This window comes from Eretmochelys imbricata, chromosome 1, assembly GCF_965152235.1.
Source record: "Eretmochelys imbricata isolate rEreImb1 chromosome 1, rEreImb1.hap1, whole genome shotgun sequence".
NCBI classification, from domain to species: Eukaryota; Metazoa; Chordata; order Testudines; family Cheloniidae; genus Eretmochelys; species Eretmochelys imbricata.
The window spans coordinates 260,104,948-260,124,969 of NC_135572.1; the positions used below are offsets into that span (position 1 = coordinate 260,104,948).

The following is a 20,022-nucleotide window of genomic DNA, read 5'->3' on the forward strand; positions in this document are numbered from 1 at the left end:
TTCAGGGAGGTGATGGTGCTGGGAAATGTTGTCATAGAGCATGTTAATAGCACTTAAACTTGGAGAACTTTGGCCCTGATTCAGCAAGGTACTTCAGTACCTGCTTAACTTTTTAGCACCATAGTGGCCCCCCATTGGAGTCAATGGAGTTAAGCAGCTGCTTAGTCAGGACCCTGAAAGCTTTGGTTTAATTTTTGCTAGCTGACTTCATGTTTTGTAATTTTGATCTATTGCAGATTAGGATGTACTTTGTTTTTGTAGGATATTTCGATTACATTTTATCTTGGATCTAAAAGCTTGGAAAAAGGGGGGGGAAAATCTGTGTCACAAAATAGAAAAAGCTAGTGCCCCCCGTCCCACACATGCACAAAAAGGCCTCAATCATTGGTGATAAAATACTTTATTTTCATTTGTGTAACTGAACACTTAATAAAGAAATAATAAACAATATAAATCATTGGGAGAAAATGGACTTCTAATAGGAGTACCTCAACCATATCTGATAGAAAATAATTTATCTTTTTGGTGAGAGAGCCCCAAAAGTGAGTGAGTGATTTTTGTGTTCGTGGGCATCCAGTTTGAAACATAATCTGACATTCTACCCCAGCTGGCTGCACTTCCTATAGAAGAGGTTATAAATTTTGCTCTGTTGCACTTCTTCACTTCTACTGATTTCAGTGGGCCACTGTATAACAGAGGGCAGGATTTGTGCCTTCCTCTTCAAATGCCAATGAGTGTGCATGCATGTAACAGAGGTGAGGCCCTTAATTTTCAGTTTACTGATTTTTAGTGAAAAATGTTCAGGCTTTACCAAAAAAAAAAAGCTACAATTTGGTTTTTACTGATTTTTTTTCACACCTAAATTTCAGACCACTCATGTACATGAAAATATCACTTACCTTAAGAAATCAGATCCATTACATTAAGTAGATGTGTTATGTTAATAAGTTAGTCTGTGTAAATAGGTTTAAAAAGTAAGGCAATGTAGGGGAAGACACATGTGTATGTCCTGACTGTTAATGTACAGTTCATGAAATAAACCACAGCATTAAACTGCTTTACTTTCAGTACTCTTACTTTTTTCTACATGTTTTTTCTGTCCTCCTGTCTGCTACTATTAATCCTCAAAAGAAAAGGAGTACTTGTGGCACCTTAGAGACTAACCAATTTATTTAAATTTATTTATTTAAATAAATTGGTTAGTCTCTAAGGTGCCACAAGTACTCCTTTTCTTTTTGCGAATACAGACTAACACGGCTGTTACTCTGAAACCTGTCACTATTAATCCTGGTATTTACCAAGAAAACTCTAGTTATTTTTTTGCACTTTTTTGCTTTTTTAAATTTTTGTAATAATCTGATACATTTCCAGGAAATTTTAATCAAAATAAAGACTGTAAAGGAAGTGCCTGGAACAAAGGGTAATGCTTAGCCCTACCTCCCTTCCTGCCCTTGAAGTCTTTAGGGGCTGCACTGCTGAAAGTCCAGGGAAGAGATGGCAAGGCCTCTTTCAGGGAGGGGTAGTGAATCTGGAACGCTCTCCCCCTCTCAGTATGGTGCCCATCATCATCGTATCTGGATTCCACACCCTGGAATTTTATTTCCACTTTAGCTTGTCTGTCGCGGTGGGAATTTATTTGCAGGTGTATCCAAGTGCACTATCCCATATCAGCTGTCAAGGCAAATAGCTCCTAAGTAGGAATCTTCCCATTACCTCCCGCTCCACCAAGAGCAGCGGGTCTCTGGGCAGGGAACCACTTCCTTTCCGTATGTGGGGGTCTCCTCTTTCCACTCTAGGGTGATAAGGGACTCCCCATAGCGAATCGTCCTTTTCTTCCCCCTCCTCTCCAAATTCCCTCTCGCTGGAGATCCTTTAATCTCTCCCTAGAAGCTGCCAAGTGTTTGTCAAGCTGATTTGCCCCGCCCTCAGGGTAAAAAAGCCCCTCTTTAAAGGTAGGGGAACGGGCTCCTGTTTAACTTGTCCTGGAACCTGACCTGAACCCTATGGAGCAGGCGCAGATTGGAGTGGCTTTAGGACCGCGAGGGAGCCCGCAGTCTTGCCAAGGAGCAGCTGGAAGCGACCATGTTCTTAGCAGGGTAGTACGCTCCGGCTCTCTCCTTCCCTCTGCGCAGACAACTCCTCCGCCCTCCCCGGCCCTGGAGCGGAGAGTGGTAAAGCCCAGCCTAGGACTATCACCCAGCTCCATGAAGTAGCCCTTGTGCGCTGCTACCCAGGCATCACCCAGAGCAGCCGCGGGAGGAGGCGCCAGGCAGGCAGCCGGCCGGCCGGCTTCCAGGCATCTCCGTGCGCTCCAAGCTCCTTCCACACCCCCAGCTCCGAGCAGAGCGCGAACCGGCTCCCCATCCCCTGTGCTCCTGCCCCGCAGCCCCGGGACCAAGCCATGAAGCAGGCTCTGATGGAAGTCATGAGGATGAACAGGATTTGCAGGATGGTCCTGGTCACTTGCTTCGGATCCTTTATCCTGGTCATCTTCTATTTCCAAAGTATGTTGCATCCAGGTAGGGCACCGTCACTTGCTCTCCTGGTCCGCCGGCTGTGCCAGGCGGGGGGACTCGGGCTGGCGGACGGTGCGCTCCCCGCCGCGGGATTCAAGCTGCAATAATGACTCTCTTTCCTGCAGCCCGGATGGGCGATAGTTCTTATTCTTTTTGTGTCTGAGAGGGAAGGGGGGGGGAGAAGAGTGGTGCTGCTAGGAGAGGGGTGGGGGGGGGGTGGTGAGATGTGGGGAGGGAATTGGTAGCGGATTAGAGAAAAGGGCTGTTTGAAATATTGAGGAGAGATGATTGGGGATTAGGATATTGGGGGAGAGGTGGGGACGGGGGATTAGTAGGAGATTGGGATTTTGGGGGGTCTGGGGGATTAGCAGGGGATTGGGATATTGCGGGGAGAGGTGGGGACGGGGGATTAGTAGGGGATTGGGATATGGGGGGGGAGAGGTGGGGATTAGTAGGGGATTACAAAAGGGGTGATATTAGGGGATTGAGATATTGGGGGATTATTAGGGAATTAGAGGAGGGACATTATTGAGGATTGAGCTATTGGGTGGACGCTGGTTGTGATGGAGGAGAGATTATTTGGGATTGGAGAGAGAGTGACAGAGGCCTGGGGGGGTGGGGCTGGTCGGTCTGTCTGGGGGATCAACTCGGGTTGTGTACAGCGCCGGGCGCCGATGCTGTGAAATCCGGGTCCAGCGCTGCCTCTCAGCCCGGGAAGGTGAGCTGCAGGCCCGCGGGCTCTCGAATCGCTCTCCCCGCTTCCGATCCATCCTTGCCATGTGGATACAGGGAGTTAAGCAGCTCCGGGTTGCGCTGCCGCAGAAGGGCCGGGATCGCGGTCCCTGCTCCCGCCTTGCCTCGGGGGCTGAGGTGCTACCGGGACTGTTGTTTGGGGGGCCGGGCGCCCCGCTCCCCGCTTCTCCTTAGCCCACGAGGATTGGGGCGGCGGGGACGGGGACGAGGTTTTGCTGTTCCCGAGTGTGCTCTGAGGCTGCTAGCCCCGGTCCTGGCTTCTGCTTCCCTGGGGCGAGCCTACGCTGGGGCTCGGGGCGCTCCGGGATGGGCGCGCCGCCGGCTCTTGCAGCTGGGGCCGGCGCTGGCAGCGCGCCGCTCGCGGGTGGGCCGCGTGCCTGGGGCGCAGCAATTGCGGCCGCTCCTCGCCCCTCGCTTTCTATCCCCAGGGTGCGGCAGCCGCAGCGCTGGGGCGGGGGCTGGGGAAGAAGAGGGGCGGGTGGGAGCGATGCTGCCCTGCTCTGTGGAGCGGCTGGCGGTGACCCCAGGGCAGGGCGTGTAGTCAAGAGTACAGGGGTTGGGTCGCGGGGGCACCCGGGGGCTGCGGCGCCCCCGCGCTGAACTTCCAGCCGCTGCCCTCCGAGCGAGCCGGGGATTTCCTCTCCAGAGCCTTTCGCTGCGGCATCAACCCCCCTCAAGATGTCCTGCTAGCGCTGAAGCCAGCATGTCCGTGTCTCCCTCCACTCGGAGCTCCGGAAAGGCTCCCCCAGCCTGCCTACATCCCCCGCTCCCCCCAGCCACGCATCAGAACTGGGGGAGCCTGAGAAATAATTGCTACCCTCGGCCTGCCACCTCCCGTTCCCCCTCCCCGGGTTTTAGGTAAACAGTTTAGTGCTACACTGGTGAAGTAAAACAGGCTTCCCTGTTTAATCCTCGCTCTCCTGTCTACAGTGGAGCGAACAGATGGGAAGATCCTACAGTGGATTACAAAAGTTATAGCATAATGTGCATATGAAAAGCCCTTGAGTGTCCCGTGCTGTCAATCGGCCCGATCCTGCTGCTGAAGTCAACTGGAAGTGTTACTAATGTAGCTCGGTGAGCGCAGGATCGGGCTCAGTATTTTATTCATCGACGCTTTACCGGTTGTTTTGAGTGGAGTCCTTTTCATCTGCCAGGTTTCAGAGCAGCAGTGTGTTAGTCTGTATCCGCAAAAAGAAAAGGAGGACTTGTGGCACCTTAGAGACTAAAAAATTTATCTGAGCATAAGCTTGCCTGAGCTACACTGGATCGGATGCATTCAGTGGAAAATACAGTGGGGAGATTTATATACACAGAGAACATGAAACAATGGGTGTTACCATACACACTGTAACCAGAGTGATCAGGTAAGGTGAGCTATTACCAGCAGGAGAGCGGGGGAAAAACCTTTTGTAGTGATAATCAAGGTGGGCCATTTCCAGCAGTTGACAAGAAAGTCTGAGGAACAGGGGATAAACATGGGGAAATAGTTATACTTTGTGTAATGACCCATCAACTCCCAGTCTTTATTCAAGCCTAAGTTAATTGTATCCAGTTTGCAAATTAATTCCAATTCAGCAGTCTCTGGTTGGAGTCTGTTTCTGAAGTTTTTTTTGTTAAAGAATTGCCACTTTTAGGTCTGTAATCGAGTGACCAGAGAGATTGAAGTGTTCTCCGACTGGTTTTTGAATGTTATAATTCTTGACGTCTGATTTGTGTCCACTTATTCTTTTGCGTAGAGAATGTCCAGTTTGGCCAATGTACATGGCAGAGGGGCATTGCTGGCACATGATGGCATATATTACATTGGTAGATGTGCAGGTGAATGAGCCTCTGATAGTGTGGCTGATGTGATTAGGCCCTATGATGGTGTCCCCTGAATTGCACCAGCCACCACACAACAGAACCACTAACCCAGGAACCTATCCTTGCAACAAAGCCCGTTGCCAACTGTGTCCACATATCTATTCATCATAACATTCAAAAACCAGTCGGAGAACACTTTAATCTCTCTGGTCACTCGATTACAGACTTAAAAGTGGCAATTCTTCAAAAACAGACTCCAACGAGAGACTGCTGAATTGGAATTAATTTGCAAACTGGATACAATTAATTTAGGCTTGAATAAAGACTGGGAGTGGATGGGTCATTACACAAAGAAAAACTATTTCTCCAAGTTTATCGACCCCACCCCCCCGTTACTCAGAGGTTCTTGTCAACTGCTGGAAATGGCCCACCTTGATTATCACTACGAAAGGTTTCCCCCTCCCCTCTTGCTGGTAATAGCTCACCTTACCTGATCACTGTGGTTACAGTGTGTATGGTAACACCCATTGTTTCATGTTCTCTGTGTATATAAATCTCCCCACTGTATTTTCCACTGAATGCATCTGATGAAGTGAGCTGTAGCTCAGGAAAGCGTATGCTCAAATAAATTTGTTAGTCTCTAAGGTGCCACAAGTCCTTCTTTTCTTTCATCTGCCAGTTTCTTTTCTCGATGCAGGGTTTACTGGGGCGACATACATAATCTCTGGCCTATACATCAGTAGATCCATTGGTTTTCCCTGAGCAAGGAATGCAGAATCTGGTCAATAGCTGCAGAAAAAATTTATGATCCAATTCCATTAAAATGTAGGCAGGTGTTTAATTCTAAACACGCGAATTGTCCCACTGAAATCAATGGAATTAAGCACTATTTGAGGTTACGTACCTGCCTAAATCTCTGAAGGATGGGGGGGGCGCTTAATATGGGGGGATCCTTTAAGGAAATAAATTTAAAGTTCGTTGAACAAATGTATTTTCAAGGAATTGAAAGACGTGGTGCTTGAATTTTGGACTGACAGTGAAAGTTCCGCTGTTAGAACATGAAGAGAAATGATTTCCTCTTTCGACTATAGATTGTGTCCTCCTGAACCCTTTATGTGTAACGTGTTGGTGTTTCTGCGACCATTAAGTAGCCAAACCAATGCTATTGAATGCAAAGAGAGCTTGCAAGATAGCCTTATAAATGGGGCTTGTACTCCTGTGATTAAAATAGCGGAGTGAAAGTGTTTGCCTTGACATTCTAAAAACTTAAAATTAACTTCAGGTCGTGCTCCAGTACAGAAAAAAAGTATTTGAGATTGACTCCAAATTACTCTTCTCACTCCGCAGTGAGAAGAGTATTTTGGAGATTACGGGCTGGAGGAGTGAAATGCTCTGTACGTGGGGCTGGATCCAAAGTCGATGACAGTCGGCGGAAAGGTTTCCAGCGATTTCAGTGGGCTGAGGTTTGGGTCAGGACCTGAAAGAGAAAGTCATCAGTGCTCTAGATGAGGCTGGAATGTTTGCAGGACAATGGCTTGACTTTATTTAATTTGGTGATAGGGTCCTTGAAACTAATGCACGTCCAAAGTGTTGCAGCTCTGTGTAGTTAAGCGTCTGGTGGAAACCCTCAGTAAAAATGCACCCTTCAGTGAAGTGTAGGAATGTGATGTATGTTGGGGGGCGAGGGGGCTGATCCTGCTCCCGCTGAAGTCGATTGGGAGCTTTGCCACCGATTTCAGTGGAAGCAGGATCAAGCCCTCGGACATTAGTACGGAGTGTGGCTCTGCAGCTGCTCCAGGAACAGACATTTCATTGGCTCCAGTGACCGTCCTACGTGCAGAGTGACTGGGGCGGGCAGAAGAACATCACTTGCACACACTGTGCTCTGATTCCCTCCCCCCCCCCCCAGCATGAGAAACGATGGGGAAGCTGACATTAAAATACTTAGAAGAATCACTGAATGATAGTTCAATGAAAACACATGCATTCAGCGTCCCGTCCCGTCCCCCCCGCCCACCTTTGACATTGCCACTAAACTGAGGTTGGTCAAAATGACCTTCATTAAGGCTCTTGGGGTCACTAAGCATTTTACATTATGAACTGATAAGTATTTTATGATGCAGTTGATCTCGGCTTTTGTGGTGATACCTGGTTCTCCTGAATACCTCCCTACCTCCAAACTCAACTGCTGGCTTCACAAAACTTGATATTTGCCTGTTGAATGTATTCCATTTCTTCGCCCATCTGGGTTCATACCCGCCAATCTCCCTTAACTAATACAAATTTATTGTATCATATTTTTTTCCTATCCGCCCAGTGCTCTCCACTCCCACTGACTTCACAGGGAGTGCTCAGCACATAGCAGAATTGGGACCCCAACTGCCAATCATGTATTGGAAGGCTTCAGAATACACTGTAGCCTGTCATTCACAACAAATGTAATTTTTGCAGTGGTTATATCCAGTGGGCAGTATATTTAGTAGGTTTATTCAAAGATAATTGGTCACAGATTTATTTTTCCGAGCTTCAAATAAAATATAGTATCAAAACCTGGAATCTGAACTCTATAGGCCAGAGATGAAAATGCTTTCTGGAATGCATTTTTTGAATACCTCCAAAAAGTACTAAATGCATTTTGTAGGGACAGTTGTTGAGGATTACTGTTTATATTCTAACTTCTTTTAAAACTACATTTAAGTTGAGATTTCAAAGCAGTACAAAGGATTTAATTTAGAGACTTAATAGAAGAAAGTCATATTGTAGAATCACTGTTGATTGGATAATGTGAACCTGATTGCTGTTTCTTACAGGTTTAGACTGCTGTAACTGAATTAATATCAGTGGAGTTGCACTGATTTACACGAGCAGAAGTGCAATTGGAATTTAACCTTCTGTCTCCAAGGCAGTGGTTTTCAACCTTTTTTTCATTTGTGGACCCCTAAAAATTTTCAAATAGAGGTGCAGACCCCTTTGGAAATCTTCAGCATAGTCTGTGGATTCCCAGGGGTCCGCAGACCGCAGGTTGAAAGCCACTGCTCTAAAGTACCTTTATGAGTGCAACTGGTTCTACTTTGTGTGGTATATTTCTGTGATGTAAACTACTCTAGAACTTTCATAGACTTTAAACTAGGACCATATATACTAGGTTCCAAGCCAGGTGTAGAGAAATGAAAGTGTAATGTGCAAAAATCTATTGTTCCAAGAGTTACCATCTATTTGTTACCTTACCTTACCATAACATAACCAGATGTCTATGTTGTGATACATGTGCATACTAGCCTAGAGTTCTTATATAAACTTGTGATGAGAGTTTTTCAACTCCAGCAAGTTTGGTTTGTTAAGCAAAAGGGCATTGGGTAATTACACAAATATCATATTCTAGAGATACGGATATGAGGCGAGTTTCAGTGGAGTTGCACCAGGGATGAATTTTGGCTCAAGGAGTCCTCAAAGAGCATGGCTCTGGAGAGTATGTGTGGGGAGTTGGGACTGAAGGTATTAGGAGCTTTCAAAGTCTTGGCATTTTCTCTGTTTCAAGGTTTTTCTTTTTATGCGAAAGTCCGTCTGCCTGAGTTCATGCAACGAGAAGCCAACAGTAAAGTGACATGTCTCTTTGCACCATGGTTCATCTCTCATGTCACTTATTTATTTATTTTATTATTACAGCAGTTGGTATGTTAGGGACCTCACAATTAGGGCTGGTCAAAAATTTTCCACCGAAACATTTTTTTTAATGGAAAATTGGGTTCTCAGCTAAATACCATTTTTTCACAAAAAATGTCTTTCCATGGAAATTGTGAGTTTTCATCAAAATCTTCCCAATATCAAAATTTTCTGGGGGTGGGAGAGAAGGAACCCATTATCCCACAAACTCATAATACATATTAAAAGACACATTCCTTATCCTAAGGGGCTTTCAAGGGAATTCTAGATGTGATACAAAAGAGGGAGAAGAGGCTGGGGAAGTATAGGGGTGACAGCAATAATAGTCTCCAATTACTCAGCAAAGGCTAGCATATATAATTTTTCTTTTTTGAGTTTAAATAGAGTTTAAATTTCAGGTCTCAAATACCTCTATTTTCTGGAACCACAAGCCCAAACCCCAGCAGGAAAAATCAGCCCTTAAGCTGTCAAGATAGATACATTGAATTCCGTGATGTTTAGTTGTGGAGGTTTTGAATGAGACATTTTAAAAATCAAGGTCATGAGACAGATCATTTGCCTAGGATGAGTATGTGAAAGCTACCACAGTAACAAGAGCTTTAAAACAACAACAAACAAACCCTAGGTAAGTAGGTTGGTCTCTTTTGTCCATGGAAGAATGCAGTTCATGTCCCCATGTGCATGGGGAACTGGGTGCATTGTACTCATCACTCTCTGCTCTATAGGTCTCTCCACCCTTGGAAGTCAATAGTAAACTGCTCCAAGTTAATACATGGTGACTCAAGGTTTTATTAACTTCGGCACAAAATCCCTCCTTGCTGTGGAACGTGCCCTTTAATGAAGCTTCCCAGGGCAGCTGCTGGCCAGGGAAGCTGAGCAGTACTGATGGCTGGGGAATAGCTGCAGGGGATTGTAGGGCATTGCGGAGGCAAAAATGCAGATGGCCCTGGTTTCTGGAGGATTCCTGACATGTGTGGTTTCTAGGGAGGTTGAACCCACTACCTGTTCCTCTGGGAGGAAACTACAGTCCCTGATGGAATGATCTGATGGAAACTGAGGGGAAATCTGGGAAATTTCCCACTGCCTACATGGATTTTTCTATGTAGCAGAGCCGTCTGCTCTCCTGACTGTTCTGTATGGATATTGAAGATCACAGGGCACTTTTGTAACTGTTTAGGGTTTATTTGAGTGTCCTTCTTCTTAAAAATGTCTCCTTTCTCTATTGTTGTTAAATGAACTATACGTCGGTTGACTTTTGCTCTCTAACCATGAGGTTGCTGCATTTCATTGCAGCTCTGTCTGTGTATTATCTTTTGATCTTAGGGTTTTCTACTGCTGCCCATCACCATAGTATCTGAACCACCAATTGCCCAGTTATTAATGTCACACTTTACTGTTGGTACTGGTCTCTTGCTTGAACAAATGCTCAGTCTTTCCTTCTTTAAATGTCAAAATCTGGCCCACCCTGTACCACTGATTGACTGACTTAAGAGCTTTTTTAAAAAAAATCCCAAACTCACCACTGGTTTCAATGGTGGGTTCTGAGCAGTTGTGCAATAGTCCCTCTTTCTTTTCTCCCCTGCTTTTGAAGTGGAATGAGGTCCATGATGGTCTCTAGCAGTAGAAGGGATGGGAATGTGCCACTCTGCAGAGAGACTCAGATTTTGTTCTACTTGGGCTATTTTGTAGTCAGAACAACTGGGGGAGCATGTTTATCTGGCATATATTAATTAAGAGTCAGATTCTAGTGCAATCACATGGAGTGAAATCCTGTCCCCATTGGAGTCAGTGACAAAACTTCCATTGACTGACTGCAGTGGGGCCAGGATTTCAGACACTGAGTAGCTCCCTGCTCCTTCAGCCATTCCATTGACTTCAGTGAGACAACTTGAAGAATTTAGTACTACTCAATGCGAGTAAGCTTGTCAGGCTGACCCTGTGTGTCAAGAACACCTGTAGTCTGGGAATGCACTGACTTGGGCACCTAATTGTCCTTTGTGCCTTTTGAGAATCTCCCTCTTTAATATTAGCCCTCACTTTTTAGAGGGTAACTTTTTCATATATGTGGCTATGAATATGGCTTTTTGGAAAAAACACTTCCTATTTAACCTCCCCCCAAAAAAATTGTCTGTTATTTCTGGAAATGTTGAAACCAAACTTACAGGGTACCACCCATGGCTACTTTCCATTAAATGGTCAGAACATCTATTACTCCATAATAACTATTTCCAAAAGGTAGATGGTATAAGTTTTAAAAAATTTTAATGGTCTAAAAATGTTAGCTCTCATTAGTACAGACATTTGCAAAACACCTTATAAATATTGTGGAAGTTTGCGCTGACTTTCATAGTATTAATGCTCTGCACTACAGACTTAAACCTGTCAAGATTTGGCTCAAACCTCATTTTTTCCAAGACACAAAAAAATTCCATTCACATTAAACTTTTATTTTTTCTGTAAGAAATAGACATATAAATAGATGTCTAAAACAGAAACGCACAGTGCAGTGTATAAAAACATTTATAGGCTTGGTTAAGTGTAACCAGTGTGTCAACAACTTCATGTCTGTGCTGGGTGGGCATATTTTCTGAATGCTTAAATTGTTTCCATTACTTTTTCGCAGTGACAGAGTGGCTTATCTTGTATGAGACATGTAACTTTAAAAGCAGTTCAGAGAAGTGGAAGAAGCTGGATCCCTGTTGGCTTTCCCAAAGCCTGCACTTCAGTACAGTATTTAACTTGATTTTTATATGTAGCCTGAGATACTGTATCAGATCCCTGTGTATGAGGACGCTTCATTCGTCCTTGTGTGAATGTCATTATAATAGTATCACGATTGCCTTTCTCTGAAGTCTTTTGAGCTAAAACATATGTATTATGTATCAACTCGAAGGTAATCCCGAGACATTTAAATAGAAAGATGGGGTTGGGGATGGAGACACAGCATCTTAAATTTGATACAGTTTTATTTGTAGATAGTTTACATGGCTTAAGGCAGTTGTTTGGGTTCTTATTTGATTAGCTTAAGCATGAATATTTTTTATGTATACAGCATAATAGTGTGTATGTAATTTAAGAGCCTTGTCCAGAGCCCATATAGGTAAAGAGTCTTTTTATTGACTTCACTGGGTGCTGAATCTGACTCTAAAAAAATATTTTTTTTAATTAGAATAAAGGTTTGTGGAAATCATCATCCCAGGGTTCAAGGCCAACAGACATTTCTAGGGTGTTTAGATTTGATACTTCATTGATTTATAAGGATAAAGTCCATTAGAAAACACATTCCCTGGGGTTTTAGCCCACAAAAGCTTATGCCCAAATACATTTGTTAGTCTCTAAGGTGCCACAAGTACTCGGTCTTTTTTTCCTGTTCCTTTTGTAGCTCAACTGTCCCGTCTCTTTGTGGGTGGAGTGGATTTCATCCTTTATGGTGGCTATTCAGATTACAGCGGTTTGGCTGATTCCCGTTTTCTTCTTATTTGTATTTAGTCAAAGATCATGGCCTCATTTTCTAGGCACTGTACACACATTGAGTGAAAAAATGCCACAAAGAGCTCACAGTATACGTTGTAGATGATAAAACAGACAGATGGAAGGCTTCAGACCCCAGTTACTTCTGCACCATTCCTCCACTCCTACCCCTGAAGAGAGCAAGTGTTCTGGGTTCTCTGTTCCCTTTTTTGTGGATATAACCATGGGGGGATATGCTCTGACCCTTTTTATTGTTAGTTGTTTACTTTGGCATCTGAAAGCCAAGACTTAATGAATACATCAGAACTCCACTGTAGAGTCATTAACATGAGTATTCAGTATGACTTGCTGTACGAACAACTTCAATTCTCTCTCCTCTCCTTCCTCTCCGCTCCCCATTTCCACTGAAGCTAAATCTAAGCTTTCTAGATCAGGGCTCTGTTTTGTAAACTTGTTACAGGATTTAACTTAATGAAAATGGTTATAGTGACTTTAGGCTAATAAACTGCCCTGATTCTACTGATTTATAAATATAACTCACTCTCCACATGCAGTTCCCCTACAGCTGCTGTGCTGCCTTGGGGTACTGTCACCACATCAGTTGCAGTGGGTTTTGGGCCATTGGATCTATGTAAATGTTCATCCCCTGTCCTCCCCCTCTGTTGGTCTTCTTTGTGGTATTCTGCCCACTCAGTGAAGGCCTGGTATAGAGCCCCTTTCTGGGGATATCGGGGTTACACAGGCAGACAGGATAGCTCCAGCTCATTTTCTCTGCACATCCCCTACACTGGTCTTAAATGGGGTACTAATCCCACACTGCCCCAAGGCAGAGCTTGAGTTGGCTGGAAGGCTTTGAGAATGGCCTCCTTACTTTCTGATATACAAATGAACTGCTTGTCTGTGTGAATCAGAGCCGTTCTACTGCGTTAAATAAACAAATGTCCTTACTTTAGATTAACATGCAAAGAATTTTTAATACCTCACTTACTTTTACCCTTTAGCTCTTTTTGCTTGCTGTTTGCACTGCACTCATCTTAGACAATAAAAACAGACTATCAGTTCACTTTCACCTTTTATTAGTTACTTTTGTAGGCTGGTTCTTATGTCCCAAACGTGAGGCTGTAATGTTTAGCTTGTAGGCACCAGAAAGGAATATTCATGAATGACTGTATACATTGTTTCCATTGAACATTTTACAATAGTTTCCTGATGATATTTCTGCTGAGATTAGAACTGGCTGACAAAATGGTTTGGAGGGTTTTTGGTTTTTTGCAAGGAAAAAAATAGTTGAAAACGTTGACCTTTTTTCACTGAAATTTGAAATTTTGATGACAAAACCTTACCAGAATTGTTAAAAACATCCAGAAATTGTCAATTCTAGTTAATCTTTTGTAAAAGGTTGGGTTTGTTCGTTCGTTTTTTCCATATGAAATTTATAATTTGGGCCGACGCAGCCCAATCTGCCAACCTTCAAGGTGCACGCTTTTTTAGGAGGGCTCCCGACGAAGCAAATATTGTTCAGGCATGAGGTGTTCAGGGAAAATGGAGTTTATTTTATGCTGGTTTGTTCTTTGGTAAGATCCTGTTGTTTTTGGTTGTATTGTATTTTAAAAATATTTGTCACATCTGACTAGACTTGCCATTTTACTAACTGAAAGAAATTTATTCAGCAATGTTCCTTTTAAGCTAAATTTCAACTAGTCCATCTCAACATATGTAGATATTTGAAGATGAGCTGCTCAGAAAAATTAAAGGTGTTTATAAATTCTTCCAAGGCAAGAAATGAGAGTGCAGTTTTGTAAATGACATTAGCTTAAGCAAGAAGAGATGGTGTCTTTCAGGGTAGTATGAATGTTGTTTGTGCCACATTATAGACAGTGAAGGATGAATTCGCATCCTTCTGCCATCAATCAGTGGTGCTGTGTTTTCACACTTGTGTGAAGGAACTGAGCAGCACATAATGGGAGAAATGGAAAGTGCAAACAATATATTTGAGCAGAATTTCTCACTGCTTTGTGAATCCACTGGTATATTTTGTGAGACAGTATCTGTGTCCAAAGTGTAGCGTAAAGGGGACTGGACTGTGGCCATGGAAGAATAGACGTGTCCTGATTCTGCTGATGCTTAGGTCTGTTCTTAATTTTCCTCCGATGAGTAGTCCCATTGATTTCAATGGGATATTCATGTGGTTGAAGTTAAGTGTGCTTGTGTTTGCAGCACCTTGGCTGGTTCCTCCAGGATGTGAGAAAGGGGCTCAGTCTTTCTCAGCCATGCTAGTTCTGCAGACAAACCACTTCTCCTTTGAACCCTGTGCACAGGCTGGCAATCATTGTCTCGGGCTGAAAGATGCTGTTCTTCGTAATCTTCATATCAAAAGATTGTGCCTTTTTATGTTACTTAGCTGGGCTGTGGGAGACTATCGTTTTAATTGTAGAGTTCATACAAGGAATAAAAGGCTCTGTTGTGGTTTTAATCCATTTCTCAAACACATTGTGTTCAATACAAAGCAGAGAACTATGTTCTTTTACTTTTTTTTTTTTTTTTTTAAAAACTAGCATTTGCCATTCATTTATAAAAGGTCCTATTACTGGTGCTTAAAATATATCTATTCTAAACAATGAAAATTGGGATTTTTTTAGAAAGGGTTACTTTTTTTTTTTTTTTTTTTTTTAAGGGTTTTAATTCCCTTAACAGATGGTATTCTTTTGTAGCTGGTAATTCACATACTTCATCTTTGCCAACAAATCTGGATTCTGTAAGGTGGGCAGAAAGCATTTAGTGCTTTTAAAATGACTAACTTGTAGGGATTTGGGGATTATGGAAAGATAGTGGTATAATTAATAAGGTATTTATAATAGGATCCCTCAGATAATATCTACTATAATGCCTTATCTTAAAACAAAGAGCTCTAGGTATTTAAAATCCTTTAAATGCCGTTTGCACTATTGTACTCCAATTTTTATTGGTATGCAACTGGGCCAATTTTGTGTCTGTAAACCTAAACGGAATTGCATGTTGTGCACACATACTGTAGTACTAGGAAGCGATTATACACCGTTCTGATAATCCATACTAAAACAACCCTTGCTGGATGTGGGAGAGGAGAATTTTGTATGAGCTAAGGGTGTGTGTGTGTGTGTGTGTGTGTGTGTGTGTGTGTGAAATGTTTCAAATATTAAGTATGATAATTAATAATAACTTACATGCTTTGGGGTTTTAGGCATGAAAGGGTAAAGCTGGGCCATTTTTAATAGTGCAATCAGTATTGGTTATGCATGGTTAGCTTTGAAAAATGAATTAGATTTGTATGTTTCTAGATGAGGATCAAACTATATTTAAGTTAGGGGCTAAAGTCTGAACAGTGGGTTTTTTGGGTAGGGGAGATAGGGCAGGGGGAGGGACAAGTGGAAAAATATCTCAAATGCGTGCACAGATGTGTTACAAAATCAGTGTTAATATTCACATATGATCTGGTTCTAAGCATTGCCATGTATCACTCCCTTTGACAGATAATTCCTGCAGGGGAGAGAAATAATATTCCAGGGTATGAACAAAATCTCCATTGCCTGATCAGGGGTAATCATGCAGAACATGCCTGCTGACCTTTATCCTACATGTCCCCTCCGCATCCTTCCAGTCTCTGTTGTGGAGGTACTACAAAGTGGCCCCCCTGAGTTTGGAAGACAGAAATAGATTGGACACATTCTGTCCAGCAGTTTGCAGCTATATGGTTTTGATTTATTTTTTTGTCACTCCTATGCACAGTTTCACCCAAAAGGGGCCTAAGATTTTAGGGCTGTCATGAAAGGGGTATATTGATGGGAGGGTTGAGTTTGCTAGAGTGGTGACTATTGCCTAGTGAAGTCCAATTGAAAGACACCCATTGAGTTTTGTGGGCATGGGGTCAAGCCTTTGGGAATGGAATAAATGTTTCCTAAATTATGTATAGGGCACATATCTACTGTAATGGGTAAACTGCAAGACTGGGACAAATTCTGTTCTGTTTCACTGGTGTAAATATGGCAAAATTCCAGTGACTTCAGTATATTGATTCTGGACTAACACCACTATAACTGAGAGCAGAATTTGTCCCTTTGTGTTCTTGCTGCTTCGTCTCTAGTGACTTGTTTAATTTGCTTTCAGCAACATACTTTTTATTAGACCCCTTCTACATTAAAGTGAACCGTGGCTTTTTCCATAGAGGTATGTGTTTTAAAGTACTGAAAGTTGCACTGTCCTCTATTCATTTTGGTGGAGATAACACTGATAGATTAAGAATATGTATAAAGTCTGCACACAGGCCATCCATATTATCACAGTCCACTGGTCCTGCCATAAAATTGCACACTCCAGCAGAAAAAGCTATTAATATTTCTGGTATGACAGCAAAAGTTTAATTGCCTTTTAGCAAAAATTACAAAAAAATCTTCCTAGGCTACGATTTCAAAATATTAAATAGACTGAAATGGTGAATGGTAAGACAGATGTGACTTAATTAAAACAAGGTTTCTGATTTGTCAGTCTGGATCCTGTTTTGGTTTTCAGAATGCATCAGATTTTCTGGTGAGTCTTTCAATACTTATTTCATGCTTTCTAAACATTTTCCGAAAACGTTCCAGAGTGGAGAAGGAAGAATTTTGCAGATGATGCCAAACGTTAGCAACAGCACTTTTAACAAAACAAAAACATACACAAGGCCATTGTGTCTAAACAAGTTAGTAATACCCAAAGTGTATGCGCTACAGGAGGCTGAAAGTCACTTAGAATGAACTATCTAAAGAATGCCATATAGCCAATGTGGTAGCACATTACTGTGAGAATTCTTTGTACAGCGAAAAATGTGCCCTAGTCCCCTTTTCTGTCTGATTTGGCACCTATGGGAACAGGCAATAATTCTTGCTTGTCCACACTAGCCTGGGTCATTACCAATCACCAGTCTCTGCACTGAGTTTTCTTCTTTCTTTTCTCTGTCCCTTTCAGACCCTTTGCATGCCTCCACGTTCACTGGGGCATGGTGTGAAAACAATCTGAAGGTGTCTTGTTAAACCCCCCCTTTCCAGCTACAGAATCTCTTTTAATTAAGATTATTATTGCAACCAATTTTGCTGTTACAAAACGATTTCTCCCCAGTGTATTTCTATGAGGCTGGGAAACGTTGCTACATGTAATACAATGCGTGTATTTATTAGTGACTATTCCAATTCATTCCCTTCTCGTAGCCACTTGTTGCATGGCATTGGTCCTAAAACATGCCCATTTAAGAAGGACGCAACCATTTTAGAAATCCTCACTGATAGTTTTGCTTGAGTCTGAACAACAATCTGGCTCTTTAATAATAATTAATAATTAGTCTTTTCATCCATGGATCTCAAACCACTATATAAAGCAGACAAGTACCATCACTCCCTTCTACAGATGGAGAAACTGTGGCACAGAAAGGAAAAAATGACTTGCCCAAGGTCACCCAGTAGGCTAGTGGCAGAACTGGGAATAGAACCTGGGGTGAGATTCTGTGCTATGTCTCTATGGGTGGAGTAGGGAGTCCTGGAGTCAAAACTTTCTGTGGGCCAGTGCTGTCTGGAGTCTCTGCAGTGCTGAATGCTGTGCCTCCTCTGGCACACTGCTTCTGCTAGGGCCTTGTGAGGGGGTCTTTGGAGGGCAGCCTGATGGCTGTCTTCTGCAGTGTTTGTGCCAGGAGAATCTTCCCCTGGCTGGCTTTTAGGACCCTGTTACACTGCTCTGACACAAAGGAGCTGGAGAAGGGATGAGGATCTTGTCTGAGTCTCAATCCGTGCCCCTTCTACTGGGACAAACTGCTTAAACATGTCGTAGAGAAGGGAAACAAACCAACCATTCTAGTTCATAATTTTTCATTGTTTGATATTTACATTTGGGTTTTTGAAAGTCAAATCCACTGTGGTCTGTTTTGTATGCATGCTGGCTAATATTAAATATGTTTGTTTGGATCAGAAGTAAGCATTACCCTTGAAAAATCAAGACTTTTAGCTCTCTAAATAGTTGGAAGCAGTAGATTTTTAGGTAACAACTTCATGCAGAACAGGAAAAAAAAAAAAGTGAGTCTTCTAGAAGTCAAGTTCCATGAAAGAAGCTTAGAATTAAGCATCAAAATATCAATCTTTTCAAGGGGGGTACAAATAATACATCTCACTTATGATGGTGCCTTTAATCTCAGGATTTCAAAAGACTTAAAAAGTTACATGTGCATTATTACTGGAGCTGCAGCATGATCTAGTGAATCTGACATGGGCCTGGGAATTAGGAAACCTGGTCTGTAGTCCCAGCTCTGCCAGTGATCGGCTGTGTGACCTAGACCAAGTCATTTCACTTCTGCTGTTTCCTCTCCATCCTTTATCTGGCTTGTCTATTTAGATGGTAAACTCTTCAGTGTCTTTTGCTATGTGCAGGGCTTGATGGGGAAATGGAAGTGTATTGAGATTAGGGCCTTGTCTATGCTTAAAAGCTCAGCTGGTATAGCTAGATCGGCAAAACCCTCCTAGTGTAAACAGTTATGCCAGAAAAAAGTACTTTTGCCACTCTATCTTATACTGATTTGGCAAGTAGAAGAAACTATGCTGGCAAAAACACTCTTTGTGTGGCATGACTGCATCTGCACTAGGGCTTTGGCATCAAAGCTATTTCATTTAAAAAAAAAAAATTGGTACCCCTAGACAGTGAAACCATTAAGTGTAGACTTGACCTGAGGAAATTGATCTCCTAGTACCACTTTGCTACTGATTCTGTAATACTATGTGTATTACCATGCCAGGCATAATAGATAACTTAACCATAAATTAAAACATTCCTGATACGGGATGACAGGTTGCTGTAAAATCCCTGCAGTTTTGCTAGTTCAGCTTTTCTGCAAGTTAAGAGCAAAAGTCTCCTGTCTAGGTTGCACTTGCTGATGTCAGACAGGTAATATTAATTAAGTATGTTATGAGTGAAAGACTTGACTGATGCTTTTACAGATTCTTCCATTCTCCCAGCTGTGCCCACCAGATCTGCCTCTCTGGCTTGTTTTAGATGTTGGCGCTTTCTAAGCGGATGCGCTAAGACAAATTCTTAACATACCTTGTTGCTAATGCATTTTTTTACCAGCTGAAAACAACACAAATTAAATCGGGTATTGTGGAAAAATCTTTCAGTTTACTGGCCTTCAGCAGAAACATAATTATACTTCAGGTAATGCCATTCCAAGATGTGAAATTGATCATTATAATTACAACTAATGAGACAAATGGAGAACCTTTTGGCCTCATTCCTGAAAAGGCAGCTGAAAAACCCTCTGCATGTGTGCCAGCAGAAGGTGCAAGAAACCCTGAAGCTGGGAAGTGGGCAGCTGTGGAAGAACTTGTTAGAAAAGAAGCTTTTTCCTAGCCACACTCCTCCCCTATCAGTTAGCAGTTGGCTTCTTCCCAGAAGCGTGAAGAACTTTGCTCTGAGTGTCTTGAGATGTTGCTGATACTGGATTGCCGGTATATTGTAGTTGCATTTTGTTGCATGATCTATTGATTCAATATTGATTAAATGTTCCCAATTAACACTCTGAAATGTGGTAGGTTCTTGTCCCAAGATCAGGCCCAGTATTCTCAGAATTACTGCTTTGGGAGCTCTGTAGGGCACAGCAATGACAACACTCACACTCCAGAAAGACCTTTTGTAACTGTAAAGTTTTTATTACTACAGTGATTAGTCCAATAAGTGAAACGAGTCAAGTGAGATAATGCCGCGTTCTGAGAGCGACTAGCACCATTACGCTCTACTCGCTCTATCCTTGGGGAGAGCTCTAAGGGTC

General features: G+C 42.8%; 1 protein-coding gene across 2 annotated transcripts in view; it reads left to right on the forward strand.

Annotated features, from left to right (window-relative positions):
• The first annotated feature begins 2,401 nt into the window (after window positions 1-2,401).
• CHST11 (carbohydrate sulfotransferase 11) overlaps window positions 2,402-20,022 on the forward strand; it is a 231,025-nt gene continuing 213,404 nt past the window's right edge. Inside the window, exon 1 of one of the 2 annotated variants that reach the window (XM_077807544.1) lies at window positions 2,402-2,519. In XM_077807544.1, coding sequence (XP_077663670.1) covers window positions 2,402-2,519 — 118 coding nt within the window. The remainder of the gene's footprint in view (window positions 2,520-20,022) is intronic. The other variant, XM_077807546.1, reaches the window with a different exon arrangement.